The sequence below is a fragment of the Sinocyclocheilus rhinocerous genome, unplaced genomic scaffold (assembly GCF_001515625.1).
Source record: "Sinocyclocheilus rhinocerous isolate Xijiao unplaced genomic scaffold, SAMN03320098_v1.1 scaffold2261, whole genome shotgun sequence".
Taxonomy (NCBI): domain Eukaryota; kingdom Metazoa; phylum Chordata; class Actinopteri; order Cypriniformes; family Cyprinidae; genus Sinocyclocheilus; species Sinocyclocheilus rhinocerous.
Window position 1 is genome coordinate 19,549 of NW_015660574.1, and position 20,550 is coordinate 40,098.

Below are 20,550 nucleotides of genomic sequence, written 5' to 3' on the forward strand. Positions count from 1 at the left end.
GAGTGAGTGAGTGAGTGTGAGTGTGTGTGTGTGTGTGTGTGTGTGTGTGTGTGTGTGTGAGTGTGTGTGTGAGAGAGTGAGTCTGACCTGAGCACCTCGTTGCTGATGGGGCTCTTCTTGTCCAGGGCCCCGTGGCACTCAGACTTGAGCAGTGTGTGTGGCCCTCGGTCTATCATCATGGTGGAGGTGGCCGAGGCGATCACAGCCACACCATCACGAACACGCGCCTCCAGACCGTAATCCCACTCGTCGTATGACACCGAGATCATGCCTGCGCAGACGACACGCGCTTTATCAGCTCAGTCAAACACAACCAGAAACACTAAACAAACTTCAGCGGAAATACAACATCCAACTGGATTTCACCAACATTTTCATCAGTTTGATTTGATGTACCAAAAACTAAAACTGACATAAAAATGAATTAAACCTACAATCAGCTCAATTAGGGATGCACGATAGTGCATTTTTGCCGATATGCCGATATTTTTCAACTCTTTATGACCACTAGCACACCTTGAGCACATGTGAGTTAATGTATTCCTCTTATCGGCAAGACATATCGGCGTAATTTTTCATATCGGTCCGATGCCGATATTTACATTTTAACCCATTATCGGCTGATTCCAATATCGGTCCGATAATATCGTGCATCCCTAATCTCAACACACAAAAAGCGTCTAAAACCTCAACATAGAGAACTCAACTGAATACAGGTAAGTCCAAACCCTGCCAGAGTCTCAGAGCTCTCACCTGTGGGAAACTCGGCCGGGATGTGATCGGCGTCTCCCGCCACCAGAGACGGGGCGATCCAGGTGTAGCCGTAGCCCGTCAGGCCCACCGAGTGCGCCACCTCCAAGATGATGTTGGCCTCCTCTTTGGTGGAGTAGAGCAGGATGACGGGGCTCTGCAGCTTCTTCAGCTGGTTCTGGATCTTGGCGTCTCCGTCGTCCACAGACATGTCCAGCAGCAGCACCTCCTCCAGCTCCCAGCCCACAAAACTGTTCTCGATGGTGCTGCGGATCTGAGGACGGGGTCACATCATACACACACATGAGATCTGATGGAGTTCTTTCCCAGAATGCAGTGACTGCTCTAAAATATGAGACTCCAATGTTTCAGGAGTTTAGGACACATGCTTATTCCATAACTGTTTTATTTCCTATTTACAACTCTGAACAACTCCGGAGTTCTCCGCGGTGACCAATCAAAACGCCTCTGATTGCTCAACAGAAACGTGTGTGATTGGTTATAGTGCTCAATGCTGCAGACCGTGCTCGAAAAATGATTTGATACAATGTAATTAAGCAAATTAATTTCACTCTACACAGTTCACTTGACAGTCGATTTAGCTTACCGCTACAATACATTACTTGAATGAAATCGAATATATACCCGTGGAATCGTTCACAGACAGCACGACAGCAGAATTTGCAGATTTGGCTTCAATTGACTGTAACGTTAGATCTTAATGTTCTCCGTGTTCTCGAATTACCCGGAATCAATGAGAAACCGCTTCAGACGATTCAGTGCGTGCAGAGAACCGAACGAATCATTCAAAGTGATTTGCAAACCAATTCAGATCGCTTTGCAGTCTTGTTTGTTCAAGGCCTTGAACAGAATCGACTCAAAAGAGTGATTAATTTGCAACTGGGGCATCGTTCATTCTCCAGATAAAAGAGACAGAGAATCTACATGTTTCTTAACATGTACAGCATACAAATTGTAAAAAAAAAAAAAAAAAAAAAAGTAATGGAGGGAAGGCCGCCCACTGTAGCGAAGTAAAAGTACAGTTTTTTTCAGTTACACTTAATCCCCAAACAGCAGAGAAACGAATTACATTTACTCTGTTACATTTACTAAATGAGTAAATTTTTTGAAAAACTGTACTTTTAAAAGTAGATTTAAAGATGGGTACTTTTACTAACACACTGCTAAGACATTCATATGCAAACCCCATGTAAAAGTGAATTTTGCATTCGATGTCCCCTTTAAAATTAAAATAATCTTAATTCAAGTGATGAAGGATAGCGAAAGTGAGAGTAATCAGTGTTGAGCGCTATTGTTACTGTAAGGTTAACCTTGCCTGCTTTAAATGTTTCAAAATGATTAAAGCTCCGTTCACACCAAGAGCGATAACTATAAAGATAACTATATTAGTGTATAGGCTATATAACTCCAGTCTGTTTATTTTAAGCGCACGCTCGTCTGCCGCTTTAAATCCTCTCGAGCTCATGATCGCAGGATGGATTCTGATTGGCTGTCAGTGTTTGTATCATTCATCAGCTGGAAAAAAATCGTTCTTAAAGTGATTCCAACTATATCGTTTCTCTGTGTCTTTATCGTTATAGCTGTGGTGGTGTGGACTCTTTCTTTAATATTGAGAACGATTTTTAGAACGATATCTTTATCGATATGTTTATAGTTATCGTCCTTGGTGTGAACGGGGCTTAAAAGATGAAAACATTCATTAGAAATTTAGAAAAGTAATCAAAACGTAATCAAAATTACTTTAGTAATTGAAAAATTGCACTACTTATTACATTTTAAATAAAGTAACTTGTAATCTGTAACCTATTACATTTCCAATGTAACCTTCCCAACACTGTACACACACACACACACAGCATCTTTACCTTGGTAACAAAGTCCTGGTAGCCGGGGTAGTATGTGGTGACGATGGAGAAGATGTACCAGTCATACTCCTCCATGATGTTGAGCATGACAGACGCCTGCTGCTCGATGGAGGGTCCGAACTGAAAGAACATGGAGTTATCGTCCTGCAGAGAGACACACAGGAGTCATGATCGTTTATATCATCACTTATCGTCCAGTGCTATATAATTGGCCAGGTTGAGCAGGTGGTGATCACATGACCTGCAGGGTCACGTGACCGGACATTCACACACGTTACAGACGTTCACATTCGAGCCTCTTCATTAAACGCTTCCGTCGCTATCCCGTGTTTGTGCCGTTATGTCACACATAATGTGCATTCTCTAATTAAACTCATGCGCATGTAATTAGTCCTTACAGCTTAATTAGAGCTGACCTCATTCTGACGCTCATTTTTAATTAAATAGTTGGCTCTTTTTAACGAGACCATTAGAGACACTATTAGCGCCTAAACCAGATCAACACGGGGAAACTACGTGAGACTCACAGCCGAGAACATCATCACCAGTCCATAATCCATGCATCTGTGCATCTCTTGTTGTCTCTCACATCAAAATCCAGCCACATATTAGTTTAGAGCTGATTAACGGTGCTTGATCTGTGCAGATCTCTCTCCTGATTCACACCAGGACACTTTATCACTGGAGGAAGAGTTATTATGGATTATGGACTCTATTTTATTTTAGTTAAAAACATCTTGATGACGGATTTGTCTCAGCTTTTGTCTTCTCATGATGTTTAATTTAATTTAATCGAATGTTATTAATTTAATAATATTAGTGTTACAATTACCAACATGAGATAATACGTGAAATGGTTCAAATACAGAATAGATAATGTGATATCAGACAGAGCGCGACAGTCTGAGGTGATGTGAGTGTGTAACAGCCCCTCACACACACACACACACACACACAAGCAGTTCTTCCGCTGTCGCACTGTGGCTACACACTGCTTTGGCAGCTGTGCTTCTCTGACTATCCTGACATTAACACACACACACTCACACTCTCGCTCTCACACACACACACACACACACACACACACTCACTCACTCACTCACTCACTCATGGACAAACTAAGTAATTACACCATTCAGAAGCATTTCATCTGTGTAATGGCGGTGCTCATTGTTTATTCAGGAAAAAGGTCTATATGTTCTGTAAAAAAAAAATTTCATATCTGCGGCATATTCGCCGATACCGATATATCTGCGACAGGCTCATATCGGCCGATAAAATTGGCAAAACAATATATCGGTCGGACTCTAATTCTAATGAGTCTAACTAATAAAATTCCAACATTATTAAAAACAAGTGAACTCTCAGTAATAAAATAAGAACAAATAAACTCATTCGTGCACAGACAAATGCAATAGAACAACTTTAGAATGCCTTGAGTGCGAAAACAGTGTGTGAGTACCGAATAGAGTTCTCTTTCACCTCTTCTTGTGCTTGAATTGTTTAAAGTCGCTTGAATGTTTACAATGGCAAGACTTAAAAACATGCAATCACTCTATGATGGTTAACTTTGCAGCTAATCCACGAATAATGTACATGCCGAACTGTGAGGCCTGGTCCGTATGGTTCACAGATCAACTACGATCTGTTTAAACACAGAGGGCAGAACATTTACATTTACATTTAGTCATTTTGCAGATGCTTTTATCCAAAGCGGCTTACAATTGGGAAATACATAAAGCGATTCTTCTTAAAGAGGCAAACAGACACAGGAAGTGCTTGTAATACCAAGTTACAGGCATTTGTTCAAATAAGTACAAGCTAGAAAGGAAAGGAATAAATAAAGAGAAAGACAAAGCTTTTTTTTTTTTTATATATGTTTTTTTTATTAGTTAGGATGAAAATAAATTTAAATTAAAATAAATGTTTGATTAACAACTTTTTGTTGATTATTTTGAATGATTTGGGTCTCCATGTGAGAAGTTTTGAACTACCGTATTGTCCCGAATATAAGACGATATTTTTTTCTTGGAAATACATCTGAAAGCTGGTAAATCACATCCCCATTCGCGTTTCATACCTCTTCTTTTCTCTCTCGCTCCGTTTTTACATTTACATTTACATTGTCATTTTGCAGACGCTTTTATCCAAAGGGACTTACAATTGGGGAATACATAAAGCGATTCTTCTTAAAGAGGCAAACAGACACAGGAAGTGCTTGTAATACCAAGTTACAGGCATTTGTTCAAATAAGTACAAGCTAGAAAGGAAAGGAATAAATAAAGAGAAAGACAAAGCTTTTTTTTTTTATTTAAGATGAAGTCAAGTAGCGTCGAAAGAGATGAGTTTTCAGCTGTTGCTTGAAAATTGTCAGGGATTCAGCATTCCGGATAGGGGTGGGAAGATCATTCCAGCAGCCGGGAACAGTGAACGAGAATGTTATGGAAAGTGATTTTGAGCCTCTCTGTGATGGTACCACGAGGCGTCGCTCACTAGCGGATCTCAGACTTCTGGAGGGGATGTAGATTTGTAGTAGTGAGTGGAAGTAGGCGGGTGCTGAGCCTGTGGCTGTTCTACATGCAAGCATCAATGACTTGAACTTGATGCGAGCCGCATCCGGCAGCCAGTGCAAGGAGATAAAGAGAGGTGTAACATGGGCTCTTTTGGGCTCATTGAAGACCAGTCACTGTGCCACCAGCCAATAGTCTATAGCAGGGCAATTGCTCAAATCGAAACTACAGTTCGCACTTAAAGGGTTAGTTCACCCAAAAATGAAAATTCTGTCATTAATTACTCACCCTCATGTCGTTCTAAACCTGTAAGACCTCCGTTCATCTTCGGAACACAAATTAAGATATTTTTGATGAATTGAATTCTGACAGCTCTCTGACCCTCCCATAGACAGCAATGTAATTACCACGATCAAGGTCCAGAAACGTAGCAAGGAGATCGGTAAAATAATCCATGTGACATCAGGGGTTCAACCGTAATTATACGAAGCTACGAGAATACTTTTTGTATGCAAAAAATAATGACTTTATTCAACAATTCGTCTCCTCCACGTCTGTCTACTTGGATACTTGTCAAGGAAGCCATTCTGACATCATTTTATGTGTATTTTCTCAAGAAGATGCAATAGAGAACTCAATTCGGTACTCGTGTGCTGTTGAAGCAGTACAACCAGACCAGCAGAAACCAAAATAAAGCAACACAAACCAGCATAAACCTACACAAACCAGCATAAACCAGCACAAACCCAAATAACGCAGAACAAACCAACATAAACCAGTACAAGCCAGCATAAACCAGCGTATGACAATATAAACCTGTATAAACCAACTCAAACCAGCACAAGCCAGAGTAAACCAGCCTGGATCTCTCAGTACAGAGAATCATTCTAGCATAAAGTGACAGTTCACCCAAAAATCGGCTCATTCCTCATGTCACTCCAAACCTGAAAGACTTTACAGAAGATATTATGAAGAACACTGGGGCTCAAACAACAATGGAGCCCATTGACTTCCATCACACGGACACTGAGACACTCCTCAAAATTTCTTCTGTTGTTCCACTGAAGAATCAGAATCAGAATCAGAATGAGCTTTATTGGCAGGTATGTTAACACATACGAGGAATTTGTTTTTGTGACAGAAGCTTCCACAGTGCAAAAGAATGACAGTGACAAAACAAAAACACAGATAAAAAAAATAAAAAACTGAAGCAGTTCTACTCAGCCGTCATTGAGTCTGTTCTGTGCACTTCAATAACTGTCTGGTTTGGTTCAGCTACAAAATCAGACATCAGAAGACTACAGAGAACGGTTCGGACTGCTGAAAGGATTATTGGTGCCCCCCTGCCTACCCTCCAAGAACTGTATACATCCAGAGTGAGGAAAAGGGCTCAGAAAATCACTCTGGATCCATCACATCCAAGCCATCTCCTTTTTGAACTTTTGCCATCTGGTCGGTGTTACAGAGCACCGAATACCAGGACAGTCAGGCACAAGAACAGTTTCTTTCCCCAGGCAATCTACCTCATGAACAGTTAATGTTCTCCCATTGTGCAATTAAAGTATGTGCAATAACCTTATACTTATTTATCACCCTAAATCCTAGTACATCCCTACAACTTTATTTTATTTTATTTTATTCTATTCCTATTCTATCTATAGCACACCTGTACATACAATTTATTCTTTTTTTGTGGTTTATATTTATGCATGTGTATTTTATTCACATCTTATTTTTATTATCTGTGTGTTGTTGTTGTCTCCGTGTACTGGAAGCTTGTGACACTATAAAAAATTCCTTGTATGTGCAAACATACTTGGCAATAAAGCTCTTTCTGATTCTGATTCTGATTCTGTTGAGCCGCTTTACAGCTGAAATTAAAGTTGTTTAATAATTGATGAATTTTGCAACATTACTACTAATATTTGCATATAACAATCTGTATCCCTAGAGAAATTAACATATTGGTCCAGACTTCAAATTGTAACATTTAATCATATTAAAAAGTATGCGACTGGAGCTGATCAACCCTCTCAATTCTTGTTTTTATGATTCTAAACTTTTACATTTATATTGTTTTTACCCCATTTTTTCTCTTTCCGTTGTCATGTGATTTGTTCAGTTTTCATTTAAACATCTTCTGTGCTGTTTGGATGTTGCATGTTTGTTTTCTTTGTACTTTTCTGAATAATAAAAAGCAAAATGAAAAAAAAACGGTCTTGTATGAAGTGCTAGACAAACACACGTGACCTGTCTAGCAGTGAATGTTTGCCCAGTTCCTCTGTGAAGCTGCTGGTTTGACATTGTGAAGGTTGCGCGGTTAGCGCTGGCCAGGACGCGTGGGCCGAGCAGCGGTTCTTCATCTCCATCTTCATCAGCGTGTTTAGCGGAGAGAGAGATAGAGAGACGAGCGCAGTGTGATTCCGCAGCGTTTAGAGCTCATGGCCTTGTGTGTGTGGGCGCAGCTCTGACTCACTGCCATCCGACTGCGACTGGATCATTTTCTCTCAGTGTCTGACGCTTCCAGCTGCTCATCATCATCCTCACACACACACACATACACACACTCACACACACACTCAAACACACACACACACACACACACACACCGTTTCCCATCATGCATCTCTTCATAATTACTGTACATTAGCTCTGAAGTTTGGGGAAGATCGGACATTGTATGCCTGAGTTATAACAACTTCCAGGTTCATGGCGAAACATCAAAATTTGTCAGGCCGCCACGGACATAACCTTCAAGCAAAACTCAAGATCTTCGCAATTTAACATCACAAAGGGCTTTAGATTACACTGACCAAATTTGGTGTTGATCTGATTAAATCTCTAGGAGGAATTCGTTAAAATACTACGACTGAAAACGGACACAAAATTTGCCTAGAAAATTCAAAATAAGTGACTTGCTTCAAGATAATTTTTTGTAGGTATTGGTGTGTTACATGTGTCTACCGGTTTTCGTACATGTACGTGAAACGTAGCGAGAGCCGCACTTCATTGAAAGTGAATAGGCCGCGCTATCGAGTCATTTTGCCACACCCACTTCTGAAACCCATATCGGACATAAATTTTACACTTCTGTATAATAGCAACATTAGCGCATGTACCTTAGCAGCCATGATCATGGAGAAGCCTCCCTTCACGCCCAATTTAACATCACAATGGGCTTTAGATTACACTGACCAAATTTGGTGTTGATCTGATTAAATCTCTAGGAGGAGTTCGTTAAAATACTACTCCTGAAAACGGACACAAAATTTGCTGAGAAAATTCAAAATAACTGACTTTTTTGTAGTTATTGTTGTGCTACATATGTGTCCACTGATTTTCATACATGTACGTGAAACGTAGCGAGAGCCGCACTTCATTGAAAGTGAATAGGCCGCGCTATCGAGTCATTTTGCCACACCCACTTCTGAAACCCATATCGGACATAAATTTTACACTTCTGTATAATAGCAACATTAGCGCATGTACCTTAGCAGCCATGATCATGGAGAAGCCTCCCTTCACGCCCAATTTAACATCACAATGGGCTTTAGATTACACTGACCAAATTTGGTGTTGATCTGATTAAATCTCTAGGAGGAGTTCGTTAAAATACTACGACTGAAAACGGACACAAAATTTGCCTAGAAAATTCAAAATAAGTGACTTGCTTCAAGATAATTTTTTGTAGGTATTGGTGTGTTACATGTGTCTACCGGTTTTCGTACATGTACGTGAAACGTAGCGAGAGCCGCACTTCATTGAAAGTGAATAGGCCGCGCTATCGAGTCATTTTGCCACACCCACTTCTGAAACCCATATCGGACATAAATTTTACACTTCTGTATAATAGCAACATTAGCGCATGTACCTTAGCAGCCATGATCATGGAGAAGCCTCCCTTCACGCCCAATTTAACATCACAATGGGCTTTAGATTACACTGACCAAATTTGGTGTTGATCTGATTAAATCTCTAGGAGGAGTTCGTTAAAATACTACGACTGAAAACGGACACAAAATTTGCCTAGAAAATTCAAAATAAGTGACTTGCTTCAAGATAATTTTTTGTAGGTATTGGTGTGTTACATGTGTCTACCGGTTTTCGTACATGTACGTGAAACGTAGCGAGAGCCGCACTTCATTGAAAGTGAATAGGCCGCGCTATCGAGTCATTTTGCCACACCCACTTCTGAAACCCATATCGGACATAAATTTTACACTTCTGTATAATAGCAACATTAGCGCATGTACCTTAGCAGCCATGATCATGGAGAAGCCTCCCTTCACGCCCAATTTAACATCACAATGGGCTTTAGATTACACTGACCAAATTTGGTGTTGATCTGATTAAATCTCTAGGAGGAGTTCGTTAAAATACTACTCCTGAAAACGGACACAAAATTTGCTGAGAAAATTCAAAATAACTGACTTTTTTGTAGTTATTGTTGTGCTACATATGTGTCCACTGATTTTCATACATGTACGTGAAACGTAGCGAGAGCCGCACTTCACTGAAAGTGAATAGCTGGCGCTATCGAGCCATTTTGCCACACCCACTTCTCTTCAGACATAAATTTTCACCACTTCTGTATAATAGCAACACTAGCGCACGTACCTTAGCGGCCATGATCATGGAGGAGCCTCCCTTCACGCCCAGGATGGGGATGTGCGTCTGCGTGGAGATGAAGTCCAGGATCTGCGCGATGGCTTCCTGATCGGTGTCGTCTCCGAACACCACGCCCTGCAGCCAGTGCTCCGTCATCAGGTCGCAGATGCTCTTGATGATGCTCTTGGGGTCCGTCTCGTTCATGGTGAGCATCTCCACGTTGGGCGCCAGTGGCATGTGGCCAAAGTCGTCTTTGTCGCGCATGCCGGCGAGCGCCACCTCACTGGAGTTTCCCACCAGCACCACCGCGATGCTCAGGCCCTGCACCAGCTTGGAGACGGGCGGATACTGTGCCACCGATGATGGGATGTAGTGGGCCATGCCCCCTCCGCCCCACTCGCGCCGTGATTGGACGGCCAGCGGCGGCAGCAGCAGCAGCAGACACACAGCCAACAGCTGCTGCAGCGATGGGCAGGGCCAGTGACGCGGGGTCGGAGCCAACACATGAAGCCACGCCCACCTTGCCTGAGAGGGTGGAGCTAAGCCACGGTAAATGCAGACGGACATGATGGAGGAGCGAAAAACCTGCGAGAAAAACAGACAGAGGTTACAGCTCAGCAACTGTCCTAAATGCAGATATCTGTGCAAAGATGACCTCACCGTTGTTTTTATTATTCCTGAAGTGGGAGGATCTTTCAGACACGTCATGTGTTAATCAGTACGGTGAAAGGAAACTAGTAAACGAGCACCTGGAATTCTGAATTTCATAATACTGCACAGCATGTGTTAATGATCAAACGATATGTGGGTTTAAGATTAGAACTGGTGAGAAACGCTTGTGTGGATATTAATATCATCCACTTCAAAAGATGCTGGAAATACTGGTGCTTCTGGACCAAAGAGACTGTTCCTGTCAAAACTGAACATCACAGACCAAAAACTCACACTGAACGTCACGAGAGAGACAAAGAGAGAGATGGAAGGACCAAAACCATCAGAAAACACTATTATCCCAAAATGAACAAAATATAGGGTGACCATACGTGCCATTTTCCCAGGACGCGTCCCTGCCAGGATTTCTATATTGCCTAAAATATCTAGGGTTTGGCTTTGTTTGCGTGTGCAGACCGATCGGTGTATGACATCGGTTCCTTGTGTTTTCGAAACGCTGTCGAGGTACTTTGAATCAAAGCAATATAGAAATCCTGGCCAGGACGCGTCCTGGGAAAATGGCACATATGGTCACCCTACACAATATATACCCAAGTTAAAAATCACACCACAACTGAAAGATTTCACAGCGGAAACACAGCTGCAAGATCTGACAACCACCAATCAATATTCAATAAATGCACTGATAAAAACAAATTCAACAACCCTATGTTACACATGAACGTCTTCAAATATGGCCAAGTTATGCAGATGATTAGTTACATTTCTTACATAAATTCTGCATCATAATCAATAATGAGTATATATATATATATATATAGAAAATTATCATTATTTTTAATGAAAAATCATAGAAAAAAATTCACTCTAAATAGATAAAAAATTAACAATGAACACACATGAAAAACTTCAACGTTTCCACACTGGAAGGGATGCAAAAATTGGAGGATCTACATCTCAAACTTGAAAAAAGAACAACAACAGAGACCAAAGGACCGTAACGGATGAACTAAACCTGCCCTTGGGCAGAGGTAAGCAAATAAGAGCCCTAGAGCCCTGAGGTCTGTTCCTGAGCGAGAGAGACTGTGGGCTTTGAGTGGCCGGTGTCTGTGACACACATGAATAGTGCAGCAGCAGACGCTCAGCAGATCAATATTTGATGGGAGCGCTGCACGTCTTCTGCCTGTTTATTATGGATGAGATAAACTCTCCCCTGACGAGCAGAGAGAGAGCGACCCGGCGCCTACACACCGCACAGAGCCGCATTACACAAGCGCTGCAATGATCGCCGCTGACAGACAGCCTGTGGTTACAGAGCCATGAGCGAGGAGAACAGACATCAGCTACTTTCACTCCTCACATACAACACGGACTTTCTCCTGAATGTCTCAGTGCTTGGTCCGTGCAATGGAAGTCAATGGGTTCCAGCAAATATTCTTGTTTTGAGTTTCTCACAGTACATTCATACAGGTTTGGATGGACATTAGGGACAGTAAATGAAAGCCCTTCAAATGAAGATTTGTGGCGTATTGTACTGGACGTGACGGAGGAGAGGAAAGTGTTTGTGATGCAGAGACTGACACACAGTTCAGAGATCTGAGTCTGCACTTCTCTTGGCCACTCAGTTTCCATAGCAACCATTAAAATAGACCTCTCGATACAGTTGATGGCCTCACACACACACACACCCACACACTCTCAGGCTCCGCCCCTCTGCAGAAGCCACTCACGTCACTGTAATTAGCATAAGAGAGTCCTGTTTATGAGATGAGACACACACACACACCGAACTGTAATCAGTGAAATGAGACTGAATTATGCTTTTCACAGATTACAATTTGAGCTCACTTGGCTATTTCAGGAGCACATTACATGGATGAGGACCGTGTGTGCTTGCGTGCATGAGTGTGTAAGTGTTTGTGCGCTTGCATGTGTGTGTGAGTCCGTGAGTGAGTGTGTGTTCAGTCTCTGATCAATCATCGGTGCTGTGATCTCAGACTGAACTCAGATCTTCAGCCGTTAACACACATCTTAAGTCATTTGTAAGTGAAACTGGATGTTCAGTGAGGAATAAAAACTGCACTAAGGGTTTGGCCATAATAACATGAGGAATAAACGGCATCATGTTTGATTGTATGCCGAAACTAAACTCAGGCATGTGCCCATCCACACACACACAGCGATGATAACCTCGTCGAAACAGCAGCTCATAGCGAGCGGATGTGGGCGTGTCCAGTGACCTCAGAGAGTTGAGAAAAGTTTTACTTTATGCAAATGAAGAGCGACTCTCGGGAGCGACAGCCAATAGGAGTGAAGCCTGTCAGCGGAGCTCAAACGTCTCGACGGGACAGAGAGATTCAGAGCGACTCCCTGTTTACCTCTTTGACCACATATAGAATCATCCGGAAAATGAGTTGCAATAACTGCATCATATAAGTTGCTTTGGACTGTAAGTCTCAGCACGTTTCAGATAACGAAAAATGTGACATATTCCAAAAAAATATGGTACATGCATGTAATAAAATGATGGGCGATGGGTGTGTCACTGCTACCAGTCTATGCTTTCTCTCGTCAGCTCAGGTCAGTAAATGAGCGACGCCTTCTTTACAACATGGTGAAAGAGTCACTCTCCAGACCCTAGACATTCTCTGTTCCTCTCTGCTGACCTCCATCTGAACCGCTGAGACCATCACAACCTTCAAGAAACAGCTGAAGACTCACCGCTTCCTTAAGCACTTAACCAGCAACACCCTGAACCAATACACTGACATACCTCACAAAACATCCTTCTCTCGCCCACGAATGACTACATGCCATAAAGACCCCACAGCAGACACAAACACGCATGAGCCTTACAGAGATATGCTCTCTATACAGAGAATGCTGACAAGATTTGACCATCACAACCTTCAAGAAACAGCTGAAGACTCACCGCTTCCTTAAGCACTTAACCAGCAACACCCTGAACCAATACACTGACATACCTCACAAAACATCCTTCTCTCGCCCACGAATGACTACATGCCATAAAGACCCCACAGCAGACACAAACACGCATGAGCCTTACAGAGATATGCTCTCTATACAGAGAATGCTGACAAGATTTTAAAGTATTCATGAGAAACATGAATCTCTGGAGCAGAACACACTGCTGCAAACATCTACTGAACGTTTCTGAACGCAAGAACTGAGAGTCCATATTTATCATCTTAACAAAACCACTGACAAACACACACACACAGACTGAAGCGGTACAGGTGTGAGGCGCGTCACATGACATTGGTTTATTCATCAATCAGTCAGTCTGCACACGTGCGGCCACTGCGTGATCATGAGTGCCAACACATGATGATTTCAAATTAATCTGATCTAATTACACCATCAGAAATTAAAATAAACCACAACACTCCATCACACACACACAGATCGATGGCTTGGTAAACAGATCTGCTCACACACATCTGCCGATGTGCAGCACAGGTCTGTGTGTGTTTGTGTGTGTGTGTGTGTGTGTGTGTGTGATTATGATTAATGGAGTTATGTTAGTAACATGTGGAGGGTCGGGCTAAAGTCACACACTCACTTATTTCTGCTAGTCCTGCGGCAGCTTTTCTCTCCAGCCAAAAAAATGTTTCATTCACTTAATTAGCACAATTAAATCATGATTACAACAAGACCCAAATATTCGAGGACATTAAATAAAACAGGACAATTAAAGGCTTTCTGTAATGTCATCATGACATCTCACAACTAGGGTTGGGTATCGTTTGGGTTTTTTCGATACCGGTGCCAAATCGATACTTTTAAAATGGTTCTGGTGCCTAAACGGTGCCTGAACCGATACTTACTAAAAATATAAATAAATAAAAATTCCCCAAAAAATGATGGATTGGCCATTAGCACTATAAACACATTATGTCTGTTTCATTCATACTGGACGCCAGAGGGCGCCCTTGCACATAAAATCCACATATTCAGTCACTGAAGTAGCAGAACTCATGACCCTCCAGGAAATCCCTTATATGGACAAAGGCATCGCTATTATAGCTGTAACTGATTAAACCGAACATATAAACATTTTGAATGATAAAACAAAGACAATAAACACTCGACTGCGACAATATAGTTTATCTGTGTTATTCAAGCCACCTCTGGTATTTTCATAATAATTAAGTATATTTATAATCCATTGCTATCATCGAGCAATGGATTATAAATATACTTAAATCCATTCTTTTTAAAGTAGCCTATGGAACATATTTTCTGCCTCATTCTGTGACAAGAAGCCTCATCAGATCACAAAAGGAAGCATTTGACTGGTGTTGTGGAGTAAAAAGGTTATAATGTTCTCTTTTGTTGGACAACAGGTTTAGAAATGTGAATACAAGGGAGGTTTAGCTTTAGGCATTTTAATTTAAGCATGTTTAGCTTAGTTAACGGAAGGCTACCTGCTGCCATCAGAGCAAGTGTAATCACTGCATTCACGCGCTCCTCAGATGCTCTCAATTCCCGAGCTGTGCTTTGAAGTCGGAATGTGAAAACAACATGGACACTCTCGTTACTACAAAGCAAAGATGTGTTGCACAGTAACTACTGATCAAAGCAATGTTTTATCAAATCAAAGGGCGAGTGATCACAGTAACCTCAGCTGATCTATCACTCGTCTGTGGATGAGGACAAGTCCAAACATAGCCAGAACAATGACTAAAATTACAACAGAAACCAGAACAATGGCTAGAATTACAACTAAAACCAGAACAATGACTAGAATTACAACTGAAAACAGAACAATGAGTAGAATTTTAATTATAATCAGAACAATGACTAGAATTGCAACCATAACCAGAACAATGACTAGAATTATAATTATAATCAGAACAATGACTAGAGATATAACCATAACCAGAACAATGACTAAAATTATAAGCATAACCAGAACAATGACTAGAATTATAATTATAATCAGAACAATTACTAGAATTACAACCAGAACCAGAACAATGACTAGAATTACAACCATAACCAGAACAATGACTAAAATTATAACCATAACAATGACTAGAATTACAACCATAACCAGAACAATGACTAAAATTATAACCATAACAATGACTAGAATTACAACCATAACCAGAAAAATGACTAAAATTATAACCAGAACCAGAACAATGACTAGATATTTATAATTATAATCAGAACAATGACTAGAAGTACAACCATAACCAAAACAATGACTATAATTACAACCATAACCAGAACAATGACTAAAATTATAACCATAACCAGAACAATGAATAGAATTATAACCGGAACAATGACTAAAATTATAACCAGAACCAGAACAATGACTAGAATTATAATTATAATTAGAAAAATGACTAGAATTATAATTATAATCAGAACAATGACTAGATATTTATAATTATAATCAGAACAATTACTAGAAGTACAACCATAACCAAAACAATGACTATAATTACAACCAGAACCAGAACAATGACTAGAATTAAAACTAAAATTATAACAATAACCAGAACAATGACTAGAATTATAACCATAACCAGAACAATGACTAGAATTAAAACTAAAATTATAACCTGAACCAGGACAATTACAACCATAACAGAACAATGACTAGAATTATAACCAGAACCAGAACAATGACTAGAATTATAACCGGAACAATGACTAGAATTATAACCAGAACCAGAACAATGACTAGAATTACAACCATAACCAGAACAATGACTAGAATTACAACCATAACCAGAACAATGACTAGAATTACAACCATAACCAGAACAATGACTAGAATTATAACTATAATCAGAACAATGACTAGAAGTACATCCATAACCAAAACAATGACTATAATTACAACCATAACCAGAACAATGACTAGAATTACCACCATAACCAGAAAAATGACTAGAATTATAACCGAAACAATGACTAGAATTATAACCATAACCAGAACAATGACTAGAATTATAATCATAACCAGAACAATGACTAGAATTATAATCATAACCAGAACAATGACTAGAATTATAATCATAACCAGAACAATGACTAGAATTATAATCATAACCAGAACAATGACTAGAATTATAATCATAACCAGAACAATGACTAGAATTATAATCATAACCAGAACAATGACTAGAATTATAATCATAACCAGAACAATGACTAGAATTATAATCATAACCAGAACAATGACTAGAATTATAATCATAACCAGAACAATGACTAGAATTATAATCATAACCAGAACAATGACTAGAATTATAATCATAACCAGAACAATGACTAGAATTATAATCATAACCAGAACAATGACTAGAATTATAATCATAACCAGAACAATGACTAGAATTATAATCATAACCAGAACAATGACTAGAATTATAATCATAACCAGAACAATGACTAGAATTATAATCATAACCAGAACAATGACTAGAATTATAATCATAACCAGAACAATGACTAGAATTATAATCATAACCAGAACAATGACTAGAATTATAATCATAACCAGAACAATGACTAGAATTATAATCATAACCAGAACAATGACTAGAATTATAATCATAACCAGAACAATGACTAGAATTATAATCATAACCAGAACAATGACTAGAATTATAATCATAACCAGAACAATGACTAGAATTATAATCATAACCAGAACAATGACTAGAATTATAATCATAACCAGAACAATGACTAGAATTATAATCATAACCAGAACAATGACTAGAATTATAATCATAACCAGAACAATGACTAGAATTATAATCATAACCAGAACAATGACTAGAATTATAATCATAACCAGAACAATGACTAGAATTATAATCATAACCAGAACAATGACTAGAATTATAATCATAACCAGAACAATGACTAGAATTATAATCATAACCAGAACAATGACTAGAATTATAATCATAACCAGAACAATGACTAGAATTATAATCATAACCAGAACAATGACTAGAATTATAATCATAACCAGAACAATGACTAGAATTATAATCATAACCAGAACAATGACTAGAATTATAATCATAACCAGAACAATGACTAGAATTATAATCATAACCAGAACAATGACTAGAATTATAATCATAACCAGAACAATGACTAGAATTATAATCATAACCAGAACAATGACTAGAATTATAATCATAACCAGAACAATGACTAGAATTATAATCATAACCAGAACAATGACTAGAATTATAATCATAACCAGAACAATGACTAGAATTATAATCATAACCAGAACAATGACTAGAATTATAATCATAACCAGAACAATGACTAGAATTATAATCATAACCAGAACAATGACTAGAATTATAATCATAACCAGAACAATGACTAGAATTATAATCATAACCAGAACAATGACTAGAATTATAATCATAACCAGAACAATGACTAGAATTATAATCATAACCAGAACAATGACTAGAATTATAATCATAACCAGAACAATGACTAGAATTATAATCATAACCAGAACAATGACTAGAATTATAATCATAACCAGAACAATGACTAGAATTATAATCATAACCAGAACAATGACTAGAATTATAATCATAACCAGAACAATGACTAGAATTATAATCATAACCAGAACAATGACTAGAATTATAATCATAACCAGAACAATGACTAGAATTATAATCATAACCAGAACAATGACTAGAATTATAATCATAACCAGAACAATGACTAGAATTATAATCATAACCAGAACAATGACTAGAATTATAATCATAACCAGAACAATGACTAGAATTATAATCATAACCAGAACAATGACTAGAATTATAATCATAACCAGAACAATGACTAGAATTATAATCATAACCAGAACAATGACTAGAATTATAATCATAACCAGAACAATGACTAGAATTATAATCATAACCAGAACAATGACTAGAATTATAATCATAACCAGAACAATGACTAGAATTATAATCATAACCAGAACAATGACTAGAATTATAATCATAACCAGAACAATGACTAGAATTATAATCATAACCAGAACAATGACTAGAATTATAATCATAACCAGAACAATGACTAGAATTATAATCATAACCAGAACAATGACTAGAATTATAATCATAACCAGAACAATGACTAGAATTATAATCATAACCAGAACAATGACTAGAATTATAATCATAACCAGAACAATGACTAGAATTATAATCATAACCAGAACAATGACTAGAATTATAATCATAACCAGAACAATGACTAGAATTATAATCATAACCAGAACAATGACTAGAATTATAATCATAACCAGAACAATGACTAGAATTATAATCATAACCAGAACAATGACTAGAATTATAATCATAACCAGAACAATGACTAGAATTATAATCATAACCAGAACAATGACTAGAATTATAATCATAACCAGAACAATGACTAGAATTATAATCATAACCAGAACAATGACTAGAATTATAATCATAACCAGAACAATGACTAGAATTATAATCATAACCAGAACAATGACTAGAATTATAATCATAACCAGAACAATGACTAGAATTATAATCATAACCAGAACAATGACTAGAATTATAATCATAACCAGAACAATGACTAGAATTATAATCATAACCAGAACAATGACTAGAATTATAATCATAACCAGAACAATGACTAGAATTATAATCATAACCAGAACAATGACTAGAATTATAATCATAACCAGAACAATGACTAGAATTATAATCATAACCAGAACAATGACTAGAATTATAATCATAACCAGAACAATGACTAGAATTATAATCATAACCAGAACAATGACTAGAATTATAATCATAACCAGAACAATGACTAGAATTATAATCATAACCAGAACAATGACTAGAATTATAATCATAACCAGAACAATGACTAGAATTATAATCATAACCAGAACAATGACTAGAATTATAATCATAACCAGAACAATGACTAGAATTATAATCATAACCAGAACAATGACTAGAATTATAATCATAACCAGAACAATGACTAGAATTATAATCATAACCAGAACAATGACTAGAATTATAATCATAACCAGAACAATGACTAGAATTATAATCATAACCAGAACAATGACTAGAATTATAATCATAACCAGAACAATGACTAGAATTATAATCATAACCAGAACAATGACTAGAATTATAATCATAACCAGAACAATGACTAGAATTATAATCATAACCAGAACAATGACTAGAATTATAATCATAACCAGAACAATGACTAGAATTATAATCATAACCAGAACAATGACTAGAATTATAATCATAACCAGAACAATGACTAGAATTATAATCATAACCAGAACAATGACTAGAATTATAATCATAACCAGAACAATGACTAGAATTATAATCATAACCAGAACAATGACTAGAATTATAATCATAACCAGAACAATGACTAGAATTATAATCATAACCAGAACAATGACTAGAATTATAATCATAACCAGAACAATGACTAGAATTATAATCATAACCAGAACAATGACTAGAATTATAATCATAACCAGAACAATGACTAGAATTATAATCATAACCAGAACAATGACTAGAATTATAATCATAACCAGAACAATGACTAGAATTATAATCATAACCAGAACAATGACTAGAATTATAATCATAACCAGAACAATGACTAGAATTATAATCATAACCAGAACAATGACTAGAATTATAATCATAACCAGAACAATGACTAGAATTATAATCATAACCAGAACAATGACTAGAATTATAATCATAACCAGAACAATGACTAGAATTATAATCATAACCAGAACAATGACTAGAATTATAATCATAACCAGAACAATGACTAGAATTATAATCATAACCAGAACAATGACTAGAATTATAATCATAACCAGAACAATGACTAGAATTATAATCATAACCAGAACAATGACTAGAATTATAACCATAACCAGAACAATGACTAGAATTAAAACCATATCCAGAACAATGACTAGAATTATAACCATAACCAGAACAATGACTAGAATTATAATTACAATCAGAACAATGACT

The 20,550-nt window shown here is 37.9% G+C and overlaps 1 protein-coding gene across 1 annotated transcript in view; it reads right to left on the reverse strand.

Moving 5' to 3' along the window:
* The window catches only part of LOC107725336 (glutamate receptor ionotropic, NMDA 2B-like), a 36,337-nt gene that overhangs the window by 13,974 nt on the left and 1,813 nt on the right, over positions 1–20,550 (reverse strand). Inside the window, exons 2-5 of the mRNA XM_016534574.1 lie at positions 9,764–10,339; positions 2,637–2,780; positions 754–1,024; positions 88–271 (exon numbers count right to left, since the gene is read on the reverse strand). Coding sequence (XP_016390060.1) covers positions 88–271; positions 754–1,024; positions 2,637–2,780; positions 9,764–10,339 — 1,175 coding nt within the window. The remainder of the gene's footprint in view (positions 1–87; positions 272–753; positions 1,025–2,636; positions 2,781–9,763; positions 10,340–20,550) is intronic.